General features: G+C 46.1%; 1 protein-coding gene across 2 annotated transcripts in view; it reads left to right on the top strand.

Annotated features, from left to right (window-relative positions):
• The window catches only part of Sce (E3 ubiquitin-protein ligase Sce), a 42,265-nt gene extending 28,682 nt beyond the window's left edge, over positions 1–13,583 (top strand). Inside the window, exons 4-5 of one of the 2 annotated variants that reach the window (XR_005110811.2) lie at positions 5,731–5,964; positions 12,264–12,399. Coding sequence is in view for 1 of the 2 variants with exons in the window: in XM_037430605.2 (XP_037286502.2) it covers positions 5,784–5,964; positions 12,264–12,484 (402 nt within the window). In the remaining variant the exon portion in view is untranslated. Of the gene's footprint in view, positions 1–5,730; positions 5,965–12,263 lie in introns of both variants that reach the window. The other variant, XM_037430605.2, reaches the window with a different exon arrangement.
• The last annotated feature ends 240 nt before the right edge of the window (positions 13,584–13,823 follow it).

Here is a 13,823-nt window from a genome sequence, read left to right as displayed (position 1 = left end):
GGACAGCAAGGAGCTACTTCCGACCACCAGGCATGTAGTTGCTGCGGTACAGAATGTTGTCTCGTAAGGAAAAGTGGGCTGCTTGCCGGCGTAGCAATCTCGTGGAAGGGATAGTAGACGGATCGGTAAGGTAGTCGACTAACAAGGCTAGGTATGGGTCTTTACGCTGCTTCGAAAGCATGTCAGTGGTGTCGAGTGGTGACAAGGTGGTAAAAGGGGGTGACAGAGAAGCCACATCTGGTGTTAATGGCGATCGGGAAAGTGTATCGGCGTCCGCATGCTTGCCACCGGAACGATATACGACACGGATGTCGTATTCCTGCAATCGATGTGCCCAACGCCCCAGACGTCCGGACGGGTCTTTCAAGGTGGACAGCCAACATAAAGCGGGGTGGTCTGTGACCACGTCGAAAGGACGGCCGTAAAGGTACGGGCGAAACTTCGTAAGCGCCCAGATTATGGCCAAACACTCCTTCTCTGTCACGGAATAATTCAATTCAGCCTTCTTAAGAGCGCGACTTGCATAAGCGACTACGTATTCGGTTTGGGTGCCTTTTCGTTGTGCCAAAACTGCGCCAAGACCAACGCCACTTGCATCAGTGTGAATTTTTGTGGCAGCAGTGGGGTCGTAGTGGCAAAGAATAGGTGGCGAGGTCAGCAGGCGGCGTAGCTGGTGAAATGCGTCGTCACATGCAGGTGACCATGCAGATATACCTTTGCTGTTGGAAAGCAGACTAGTCAGAGGTGCGATGATGGACGCGAAGTTGCACACGAAGCGAGGAAAGTAAGAGCAAAGACCAACGAAACTTCTTAGGGCTTTCAGTGATGTGGGCATTGGGAAGTCAGCGACAGCTTGAAGCTTATCGGGATCCGGAAGAACACCGTCTCTTGTGATGATGTGTCCCAAGATGGTTAGTTTTCGGGCTGCGAAGTGGCACTTATTGGTGTTAAGTTGTAGGCCTGCAGAAGCTAGACACGTCAGAATCTCGTGGAGACGAAGATGTGTCAGGAAATCAGCTGAAAAGACTACGATGTCATCTAGGTAACACAAGCAAGTTTTCCACTTGTGGGCCCGCAGTATGGTATCTATCATGCGCTCAAACGTCGCAGGCGCGTTGCAGAGCCCAAATGGCATGGCTTTGAACTCATATAGGCCGTCCGACGTTACAAAGGCTGTTTTAGGGCGATCACATTCAGCCATTGGTACCTGCCAATACCCAGAACGCAGATCCAAGGATGTGAAGTACTCGGCGCCTTGTAAACAGTCAAGAGCATCGTCTATTCGTGGTAGCGGGTAGACGTCTTTCTTTGTAATCTTGTTTAAGCGGCGATAGTCCACGCAAAATCGAACGGTGCCATCTTTTTTCTTTACCAGAACCACGGGTGACGACCAAGCGCTTTGAGAAGGCTGTATGACTCCACGTTTAAGCATGTCATCTACTCGCTCCATAATGACGCGGCGCTCTTCGGCAGAAACGTGGTAAGGACGCTGTCGCAGAGGCGAATGTGAGCCGGTGTCAATAGTATGAGTGACAGTCGTGGTGCGGCCCAAAGCAGGTTTCTGAAAGTCGAAAGAAGAGCGAAACTTGTTAAGGAGAGCAACAAGTTGGCTGCGATGCGAGGGGGGAAGGTCTGCGTCTATAGCATTGTCGAAGGCTGGCGAGCTTGATGGCTCAGACGCCTGAGTGATTGCGGCAATGTGACATGGGGATTTGTCGGGAAGAATAATATTATCGATAAGGTCGGCTGGTTCTACATATCCTAAGGTTTCACCACGGAGTAAGCCAATGGGGTAGTTGCAGTGGTTGGTAACCAGCATTACGGTTAAACCAGACGCAGTTGTAAGAATGGCAAATGGGAGCACGATGCCCTTGCGTTCAGTAAATACAGGGGATGGCGAAAACACCACCGTGGCGTCAGGTTGCGCCACACATGAAAGGCTAATAGGGACTGAAGCTTCCGGAGGCAAGGTGATGTCGTCGTCAGCGATGAGTTTGCAGAGCAGTGGTGAATGGTCGGGCGATGGAAATTCACAACTTGGCACTAGGGACACTTCCGCACGGCAACAATCGATGATAGCTTCATGACCTGATAAGAAATCCCTACCCAGGATGAGGTCATGAGAGCAAGATGGTAGTACAAAAAATTGGACGATGTACAAAACGTCTTGGATGACGACGCGCGCCGTACACACAGCCGAGGGATGAATGCGTTGCGCGCTAGACGTGGACAGCACCATGCCACAGAGAGATGTGGTCACTTTCTTCAGTTTGCGACAAAATTTTGCGTTCATCACAGAAACGGCGGCCCCAGTATCAATTAACACTTGTGTGGCGACTTCCTCAACATTGACATCAACAACATATTGCGGCGAAAATGGAGGCCTTGATAATTGCGCAGAAGTTGCAGTTCTTGCCTCTGGAACTGCACTGATTAGTTTCCCTCCTCAGGAGGTGGTCTACGACGCATAGGAGATGGCGATCGGCGACGAGGAGATGGGAAACGAGAAGTTGATGGGCGACGATCCGAGTCAGAGTGCCTCTGTTCGTATGCAGACGTGGTGGCCTGCTGCGACGCATAGGTAGGAGTTCCAAAGGAGGCGTACGCAGGTGTGGGACGGCGGCGTCAGTAGCATGCAATGTGGCCAGCGATGCCACACGCGAAGCAGCTAGGACGGTTGTCATGGGTGCGCCACTCATTAGATGGACGGAAAAAGCGAGGTGAGGGCTTGTAAACCGGAGGCGCTGCCGGAGGAGGTGGAGCTGATAAGGATACTGGATGCGGTGGGGGCCGCGCAACCACAGCTGCGTAGCTGAGAGGGGAAGATGGTGCAGGTGGTGCGTAGTTGACAGCTGAGAGATTAGATGCTGCTGAAGTGCGTGCGTAAGGGGCCTGCACTGTAGGTAGGACATCGCAAATTTGAGTGCGTATGGCCTGCTGCAGTGTCGAAGGCAGACTTGCGGTGGGCGCGCGCTATGCGGCAGCAGGCAGAGCTGTCGGGCGACTTCCTCCCTGATGAAGTCTTTGATCTGGTTGGACAGACTTTCTTGGCGAACGTTGGCATTTGTGAGTGCGACAGCCGAGATCGAATCCGGTGGTGAGACACTCTGTCGGGCGATGGAACGCTGACGGTGTAATTCATCGAAGCTCTGGCACAGGCTTACGAGGATTGCCCCCGAGGTCGGGCTTTTCGCTAGCAACATCTGGAATGCGCCATCCTCAATGCCCTTGAGAATCTGCCGAATTTTCTCTTCTTCGGGCATAGATGGGTTAACACGCCTGCAGAGGTCGAGCACATCCTCAATGTAACTCGTAAACGTTTCGCCAGGCTGCTGGGCTCTGTGGCGCAGACGCTGGTCAGCGCGGAGCTTGCGGACCTCTGGTCGGCCGAACGCTTCAGCTACGAGGGTCTTAAAGGAGGACCAGTTGGCAATGGCGGTTTCGCGATTGGTAAACCAAAGCTTAGCTACGTCTGCCAAGTAAAAAATAACGTAGGCGAGCTTAGAGTCGTCGTCCCACTTGTTGCTGGCGCTTACGCGTTCGTACAAGGAGAGCCAGTCTTCAACGTCTTGCTCAACACTTCCGCTGAAGATTGGTGGGTCCCACTGGCGAGTAGCGCCGGGGCAGGTAGACGGGGCAGCCGATGGTGCTGGCTGGGCTGGGACGGGCTGGTTGGCGACTGCGTCAGTCATGTTTCGCGGTAGTCTTTCAGGCAACTTGCGAGAGCGGAGCTCCAGGTCTGCTTGGGGATCTCAGCAGCCTCCACCAAATGTGATGACGTTTATTCGAGCAGAGAAGTCGCAACGAGGTCGCGACGAAGAGTGGGCGTACGGCAAGTCTGGCAAAGGCGGCACAAACTCTCGCGCAAGCAGGGCACGGGCTTTTCATTGTCTTCCGAGGGCGCATACATGTTGGTGCGTATGCTCCACTACACTGTGAGCTATGTGGTATCGAAATTACGTTGAGAATTGTGAGGTCCATGCAGAAGTGCAATGCTCAGACAGGGATAAAGAACAGAGGATGCGAGTGCCGCAAATGTCCATGCATTTAAGCCATTAACTTCTGCCATGCACCGGCTAGCCCGTCAGCAAATGCTTCTAAACCGATGCAGTTGCCATTACTGTTCACTCTAGCTTTTACTCTTCCTCTTGCCCTAGGAAACGAACTCTTGTATCATTTCCGTCAAAAGTATGAGAGAGCATTCGCTATTTCAATACAGTCATATACTGTATTTTCTCGTACATAACCCGCATAAAAAATTGAAATAAGATCGCCTGAAAAGTGGGGGTGCGGGTTATTTGCGAATAATCCGGAAGCAGAGGTTGGCTTCATGGCAATGCATGGCTTGCCGTGCAGTTCGCATCCCCATTGGCATCATGTGGTGCAAACCCAATAAAAGCCAAAACAGGCCATAGATTGATTGCCTCCGTAGCATGTCATCACTTTTCGCGTGTTTTGTTTTATTTGGTCAACAGCATCACAACAGCGATTTGACAGCATCTGTCTCCGAGTCGGCACTACATTTGCGTGGAGGTAATTGATACCTTATGCTGCAGTGTACATCGTTCATGTCGCATAAATGTGGACTTCTTCTTCAAGGCACACTAGAGGCATAGCCATAATGTTTCTCCTGTGAGGGAGGGATTAACCATACTTTATGCATTTCTATGTCTCCGTATATGCCTGTATACACCCATACAAAATTGAACCTCCGATCGATTTGCCCCCAGCTTCACCAAACGTGCACGTATTGATGCGGTATAGTTTAGGTAAACATAAACATTGTGCCATGCAGACACCACTTGAATGGTGAGACATTCATGGCTTTTGCTGCTGTGTACTACAGTGGAACCCCTTCGTAAGAGGCATCCACAGGGGAGCAATTCTTGTCCCTTGAGGAGGTGTCTCTTATAAGCAGGCTACCACGTGTGCATTTTCTTATCAACCCCTCTCAAAGTGAGCAAACTGGCATCTCTTGTACACATTTGTCTCTTCTATCATGGTCTCTTATAAAAGGGTTTGATTGTAGTCGGGCTGTAATATAAAAAAAAAGGATCAACGGTGTGTGTGGCAGAGAAACTCCCGGATCCTGGAATAAACACCAATTAGCCAGATTCAGAGGTCAGAGGAGTCCTTGAAAAATGTCTGTGCTAATTAAACAAGAGCCAGGTGCCGGGAAAAGCTGGCAACTTTCGGAGCACTATATATAGTCAGATTAAGCCTGAAGGGGACCCCTGAAACACATTTAGGAAACCGAAGCGCCTTAGCCAGTTGACTCATCACTAAATAATGGCCCTGCTCGGCGCTCAGTGGTGTTTTCCAATGGCAAAGTCACTGATTGTTTTTCGGCAATCATTCAGCAGTGTCATCTTCATCACCAGACATAACAATCATGTGCCATTATCGGGGCTGGGCATCGTGAACAGCCCAAGTAAAGAACCGCAAATAGAATGTGCTTTCGTCACCATTCAAGCTGGCCTTTAATGTGCAGCACAATTCATTGCTTTGTTTATGGCCTTCTCAAATAAATGTGTGTAATTACCACCCACCATCAAGTACAGGGCAGTAAATAATGGACAGTGTAAAAGCCATTCTGGTTCTGTGTCGCACCTCTCTAGCCTGACTCCTGGCCTTTACGGCTCTGCATGAAGTTGATGACAAAGATTAATGACTACCTTATGTATTTGAGTGGCGGATTGATTGTTGACGGAGTGCTCTCACGTGTCTTAGCGAGCACTTGCGAAAGTGCCCGCAAGTACGAGCCGTGTGAGTTTGCCCCTCAGGCCGCGACCTGCTCCAACGACACGGAGTCCGCTGGAGGGGAGACCGAGGAGACAGACGCGGAGGATGGGGACGCCGCCCTCAACAGCGAGATCGAGCTTGTGTTCAAGCCTCAGCCGCAGATGATGCTGGAGGACTCCAGCGCCCAGGTCCGCTACATCAAGACCACGGCAAATGCGACAGGTGAGTCCGCGAATTTGTGCAACACGTAATCCGACTGCTGTGCTCATCTGCTTGCTCATTATGTTTTACTCTAAAAAATTAAGTTCAATCATACCTTTCAAGATATAGTTTGTAAATTTCGTCTCTCAATTTTAGTCTATGGTTGCTTTGTATGACTACAACACTGTGATTTGCACATGACTTGTGTGGTTGGTAATTATGCTTATTAATTAGTGTAACCACTGATTACTTACTAATAAATTAGTTCTTTGCCTACTTTGCTCTGTCACTTACCTACTTGATCCATCAAAGTAATATATGTGCTACATACCTTTGTTGCAGAAGAGGTGACACTTCAGTTATTTGGGTGTAGTTATGCACTTGAGTGTATTCAGCATGGCCCCGCCACGGTGGTCTAGTGGCTAAGGTACTCGGCTGCTGACCCGCAGGGCGCGGGTTCGAATCCCGGCTGCGGCGGCTGCACTTCCGATGGAGGCGAAAATGTTGTAGGCCCGTGTGCTCAGATTTTGGGTGCACGTTAAAGAACCCCAGGTGGTCGAACTTTCCGGAGCCCTCCACTACGGCGTCTCTCATAATCATATAGTGGTTTTGGGACGTTAAACCCCACATATCAATCAATCAATCAAGTGTATTCAGCATGTATCGAGTCAAGACAGAAAAGGGACACCAACAGCAGTGCTGCCTCACAACTAAATTTATTGGATCAAGTGCACATATTCTGAAGCACAACTTATATACACAGCCCAAACCATTTATAACGAACTCGGAAGTGTTGCCATAAGTGGTCATTATATCAGTAATTCATTGTATATGAACTCGCCCATAAACACATACACTTAGCGCCCAAACCATTTTTTTTTCTTTTTCTGGGTATTTTTTATCAAAAAGTGCCAACAACTCCTCCACTGACAAGATTTGCTTTTTTGCGTGTGAAGTGACACCCGCTTGCTCACGTGTGAATTGAACCACCTACGCAATAAACTTGCACCATTCCACTGCGGTGCGGTACTGTCACATCAAACCAATCATTTCTGGCCATTTGCGTGCAGCATGTCCCCTACTCTGCTTTTGTCATCGCATGCCGGGTTCTTTGCTGTCCAATGTATGTGTGCATTTGTGCTTTCTTCATGCATGTTTCACTCCAAAACATTTTTGGGTGCATTGGGCAGCTTGCTTGTTCACGCAACGAAGACGTATTTTGCAAGCAATGCACACAAGTAGCCTTGCATGACGCGGCAAACTTGCTAACGGCGACATGATGCGCTTGTTCCGCCGTCACTCCACGCAGTTTCAACACGTGCAACCAAGCAAATGTATGCAGATGACTGTGATAACTTTTCAATAAGGTTGTCAGCAATGAGTCAAAATGGCACATCACTGGCCACCTCGACTGGGCTCTTTTCTCTTGCTTATCATTGAGGGGCCGCCGCAACCATGCAAAAGTTGTCATCAATGATCGATCGGTCTCTGCCGAAAAGTTGAAAACCTTTTGCGGCACATTGTGGTGTCAGCTAGTTGAACATTGCAGTGAACTTCACAGAAAGTTATCGCTTCTCGCATTTATGGTTTCTTGCTTTCGAACTTGTTTGGTTAATCGTAGGCGATCGTAGATGCCAAGAACGGCATTGGAGACGCTTGAAAAGCAAAAGCTGACTATTTCTTTTCTTTTTTTCTTCACTTTCATTCTGCCGATAAAGCAATTCCTGGAAAGCGAGCGACTTTGCTTGCAGTGTCCAAAATCTTTTTTCGATGCTCGCCACGGTCTATGATATCTTCGTTGCAAGCAAACTGCAGCGGGGCGCATGCGAGCACGCGCTTATTGCATGCTTCAAAATGCCTGTTTTCTCTTTTTTTATTATTTTGTATGTGCCATATTTTTGCTGCAACCATGTCCGAAGTCTTCATTGTAAAAGTATGAGGCTCTGAAAAATTTTCACTATATGTGGATGCAGTTTCAATGGGTTGCATAGGAACGTCATTAGTGCACCGAAATATTATCATTATACCTGCAACCGTTATGAGTGGTTTCGACTATAACACAAGAACACACGCAGACATTGTCGTCAGAGAGCCTATTTCGTTAGCGTTTTGACACACAACGAAGGAGGGACGGAACGAGAGGGAGCCGCACGAAATTGGTCAAGGCTATTCTGACGGGCAAAGTGTGAAAATAGCCACGGAACGAGCATAGATCATGCAGAGGTCCTCATGAGATCATGAGATATTATTCTGGTAAACTAAATAAGCGTATTCATAGCACTTAACATTCAGCTCGTACTCATGGCACAAATCTAAACTGCAAATGAAACACTGATCCTATAAAACTTTTAGGTGCCCACAAGCCATGTCCCGTTAAGTACAAAGTAGGAACGAAAGCTACGATGCCAAAATCGCTCAAAGTGAAGGCCAAAAGCTTTCTTATTGAGGGTGCGAAATTCCGCAATAAAATATGGCAAAGTTCTTGAGATATCAAGCTGTACCCGAGGTGACCCATTTACCCTACCATACCCCTTTAGAGTTACGTTAAAAGTGAGAATAATGGGCACAGACTTGGTATAACTTGTACTTATATGAAATACAAATAAGATGCTGCTTACTGCCATAAGAGAATTCGGGGTATGTTTTGAAAATTTTGTTTCAAAAGGCAGCCAACTGGTAGGAACATCATCTTCGGACTCCTAAACCGACTTACCATGTCGCCAAACGTATTTTTTGTGATATCTCCTCAGTCTTTGTTCATTTTTATCGGTAAAAAAGAATTTTACAGTCAATGTTCCAGGGACAGCGACAGCGCTTTACAATTTCAAGAGCCCTCGTGGTGTTAGCTTATTCTAGTTTATGCCTATGGATTTTGTGTGCAAGCAGGAAGCATGCTCGTACATTCAAGGTGCACATTGCAAAGTGTGTCTCTTGCCTTCTTGAGTATGAGCTCGTTGCAACCAAGGAGGATTAAGAAATATTGCTGGAATGGAAATTATTGCCTCAGAGTGAAGCTGTATCCACTGAAAAGACGACGGCTGTGGCCGCCATTTTACTAAGGGCATGATAACTGTCAGCGTTCAGTGATTGAAATAGAGCGTTTACCTTGCACGCCCAATGAGTTTATTAATGTAGCAACTTCTTCGGGTCAGATAGTGCTAGAATCGTGTCTATGTGTTGCTACTTTTCTTCAGTAATCCTTGAATTCTGTGCAAATATTGTTGGAGATTAGGTCGCTGATACTCGTCTCTATGTGTTATTTGATCAGAACAACTTTCGTTCAACCGTTTCAGACGCCACCCATGAAAAACTGTCTGTAATTGCATGAAATCGCTATAAATTTACTTCAAGGCACTCAATATTTTATTGTTACAAGAATAATGCAATAACTTAATTTACATGTGTTTTAACAACTCATCTTAATTAACTTATAATAAAATATGTCCTTACCTTTGAGTCATTTATACATACTTTTGGCATAAACAGAATAAAATGTCACGCTAGGAATATAGTGCTAATTAATGTTTCGTTATGTCCATTTTGAACAGTGAGAAATTGTACACTAACAGATCAAAGCAACTTGATTTTTCCGAGATCTATGGTGGGTAAAAGCTGGCTTCACTTTAGCTGGCAAGGCATTGCAGGAGCTTCCACTCCCATCAATTTTAGTTTAGTTCTCCTGGTTGCAACATACCGGACCCACTGCAGAGTCTAACCAAAATGCACAGTGGTAGTGTGGTAGTGCATGTCAACACAGCTGCATGCTCATTGAAGTCTGTCATGGCTGCCCAGTGGCAGTACAACTGTATTGCAGTGCGCATGCAAGCAATAGCAGATTGTATATCTTTGCTGGTAGTTCTTCTATAGGTCACTTTCGTCTTCTCAGTGATTCCTATCAAAGAGAAATGAAGGAACCTCCTTTTTTTACTGACCTCTTTTTTTTCTTCTCTTCTTTTACTTTATTTTACAGCATACGCTGTTATGGGCTCACAACAGGTGGTTTCGCTGAGGTAGTTGTCCTCTGCCTGTGTCTGTCACAGCCATTCTACAGGGAGAAAAAAAAAAAATAGGTTCCATGTGGGGTTTGAGCCCACAAACTCTACGTAGGGGTAGAGTATTCTGCCCCAGAGGCACTCTGATGCTCGAAACTGCCTCACGAAAAGATTATAGCTGGCGTCCAGTCGGGCAGGGAATCACATTAACAAATCAAACACAGTAAAAGCTCGTTAATTTGAACTCAGACAGGACTGTAAAATTGTTTGAATTCAGTGGAGTTTGAATTAGCGAGCAGGCACTAGAATTAACTGACATTAGGCCACACTGTGTGGGGAGGACCCGTAGAAGCCACCTCTGGACTCATTCTCCTAAATTAGGCAGTACTGTGTGTTTGTGGCAGCTAATTTTAGAAATTAATTTCATGCTCTAATAGCAAATAGGATGTATTGATCAGTCAATCATAAACAAACCAAAAAGAAGCAGAGTCTTGCATTCACATAAGCAGTGGGCCTTAGTGCCAAAATAAACGAAGCTATTTGTGCTCTGAAACACGTTCATTTGCATGGCAGAGTTAACACAATCAATATTTTGAGTCTTCTTAGTTTATTGAAATTGTTCAAGGGGAACATTGCTTGACTTGGCCGTTCCACCTATACAGAGCCAGCAGCAGCAGACAGGCAGACAACATTTACAACTATAAAAGCATATGTGGAAATCAATCACGGCACTTATTTTTTGTGCAGAGGAAAGTAAGTAGTAATTTGGGTGACCACTCAGGGCAGATTTCTGCAAGATGGGGTGAAAAGCCAGGGGGCTTCTAGTTCGACTCAAGCTTTCTTGTATATATTAACTTGTTCAAATGACCGGTAGTTTTCCCCGTTAGAAATACGTTGGGCTGCGCCGGGACCAGGGCATCAGTTCAAATGAACTGTAAGTTTCAAGGGCAGACTAGTCTTAGACATTTTTCTGTTTATTTCTTCAGTGATCTTGGTCAAACTGCACAGGATTATGCAGTTTTTTTTTTTTTCTGAATTCAAATATTTAATTTTTCTCTAACTCATCTTGTTCCTGAGTAACTTAAGTTCACCCCTATTGTTTAAGGCTGCCATAGAAAAAAGTGCTTAATTAAAAGTGATATTTAAGATACGCCGACATATACTAATGACTACAGATTGAAAGTATGCAACATTTTTTTTTAGGCCTTTCTGGGTATTTTACAGCAAAATTAAATATCTATTTTCAAAAGCAGTTGAAATTCTGCTCCAATACTTGCATTCTACACGCACACAAGTTTCTAATGAGAGAAATTGTTGTTGTACCAGCCCTAGCTGCCGAGATATTGAGGCCTCTAAACTGAACTGTCGTAAATTTACTTTTATTAGAAAAATGGAAAAAAAACTGAAAACTCACAGCTTCTTCAAAAAGCAACAATCGTGGTGCGCATGTTTTGCAATCCTCATAAAGGTGCTCATAAATTCGTAGCAGAGCTTCTAACACAGGTTCTGGCAAATTATAAAGGAGCATTGAAGTCGGTTCTCCTTTTTTTTCCAGGTTCTGCATGTTAACAGTACCAAGAATCTGGACAGTTAGAATGACATTACAAAAAAATTACCACTTCCTGGTGTGTAAAAATTTGCAGAGAGATATAAAAAACTTGCGGAAACCAAATATGTCAATTTTAAAAAATGAATTTTTTTTCACTTTTTGGCTCCAAAGGCCAGTCTGCCCCCTTAATAGAGCTCTAATTAGCAAGCTTTTTCTGTATTCATAATTAATATAGTGAGGTGCATCACTACAGGGACAGAGGAGGACACACACATAGTGTCCCTCTTCTATGTCTCTGTTGTGATGCACCACGCCATGTGAATTACAATTCCTAACTAGCACGACAATGTATGTGCCCTAGCGAATTTGAATGCTGTGTGTCGGAAGGGTGGAACAACGCCATGCATCACACGATGTGAATTGCACTATGAGGGTGTGGTATAATTCTCCGCGCCTGTTACAAAAGGATCAGTCATAGTTTTTTATCATCAGCCTGAGCATCCATCACTTGTGCCGCTTCGAAGGTGGACATATTGGGTTACACACCCGTAGTGTGTATCGTGTAACTGTACTTGCAGTAGTCACCCTTGGAGAGATCCCAGTGATCTCTAGAAAGGCAAGTTACGCTGTGACTGGGCCCGGTGTTGCCCGCAGGCCCGTATATCTCTCTCTCTCTCTCTCTGTTTTTTAAAGGCAACTTAGTTGTAATTTTAGCCTAGTAGGGAAAGGGCTTAAGAAATATAAATGGTCATAACTGGTGGCCTTTCTTGCATATGCAGTGGACCACCTCTCGAAGTACCTGGCGATGCGCCTGGCCCTGGACAAGTTCGAGCAGGACGCTTCAGCTCCCCGCAGTGTAGCACCGTTTACCATTTACATCGCCGTCACACCCGGCCAGTTCACTCCTCTGCCGGGCAACATGACGCTCGACCAGGTGAACGAAAAGTACTGGAAGGTCAACAAGCCCCTCGAGATGTACTACGCACACCGCAAGGCTTGAAGCAGTGGATTGGTAGTCACGTGGCAAGGCTACTGCTGTGTTTGTGTGTGCGGTTAATGTGTGCGCACCTGTGCAAGTGCGCGTCTCCGCCAAGCCACAATGTGGCACGGCTCTGTTCGACGTCAGCTCCGGCGCATATCGTCACTGCAGCAAGTGGCGAAGTTCACCGTGTAGAGAATCTTCTGTCACCCAAGAGCTGTGCAGCATCTATTTTACGTCGACCACCATCGTGTAGGAGTTTTTCAGTATTGCCCAGGTGCAAAAGTTGTTCTATAATACAATGCCATTCCATTCAAAAGAATCGGAGGTAATTGCGGTCCTAGATTGTTGCTCTTCAAACGTCAAGCTATTGTAAATCCGTTTTGAGAGTTCAATTTTCGTTGTATAGCAATGGATTGTATAATACAGAGGTTTTTAATAGAGAAATGCTTTTCATCACAACACAAGCTGGGCTGCTGAGCAACCATAGTTGGCAGTAATGACAGAAAGAATCTAGGTTACCTGTGCATTAGTTTAATCGTATGTTTTTCTTTGCCTATTTGTGTTGTTAAACTTTGAAGTATTTAACGTGACAGATTTAGTCCAGTCTGGAAGCTTCATCTGCATGCCCAAAGTCACGCCTAGGGCTAAGCCAATTCGCAGCCAGCCCAATCGCCGTCCAACAAATTTCGCTATGCCATGCTCGGCATTCTCATTGTGGCATTATTTAGACAAGCGTTTAGGCCTATGGGCAATACTGTTGAAAACTCTTACACTCTGTTTCTCGTGTCTGTGTAAAGTGTTCGACGTTGACTTCGGGAGCCCGTTAGGTGCAAAGTACGATGGTGACGGCACAGGACAGAGCGAGGAAGGAAGCGAGCCGACATGTGATTGGTAGGATCTGACGATTGGCAGACTGCAGTCCTTTGAGGCCATTGTCCTCGAAGGTAGCCAAGACTTTGAACACATATGGACAAAAGGCATTTTGTGCTGCAACTTGCGTAAGTGTGATTCACGATTTGTTTTTTCTTCAATGGAACATTCAGTCGTGTTTAATAATGAACTTGTCGCATGTTGTACATATATTTTGATGCCCGAAATACAGTGCTTGAAGCATGTGGTCTTTTCGTATCCTTGCCTTTGCTGCACTGCAAAGTGCGGTACTTATTGCACTCCACGAAGCTCGTCGCTAAGGGGTGCTAGGCCTACATTTATGACAGTTGTGTGCGGTTTAGTGAAGTTAACAAGCTTTGTGCAAGATAACTGTGTTCAAGACAGCCCTGCTAGAAACACTGAACCAGAGCTATTATTGCCGTCTGGATGTGTGTTTCGGGTGGCAAAAATATTTTTCGTGATTTTC

This window comes from Rhipicephalus microplus, chromosome 7 (genome assembly GCF_043290135.1).
Source record: "Rhipicephalus microplus isolate Deutch F79 chromosome 7, USDA_Rmic, whole genome shotgun sequence".
NCBI lineage: Eukaryota > Metazoa > Arthropoda > Arachnida > Ixodida > Ixodidae > Rhipicephalus > Rhipicephalus microplus.
This window is presented reverse-complemented; position numbering and strand designations above follow the sequence as displayed.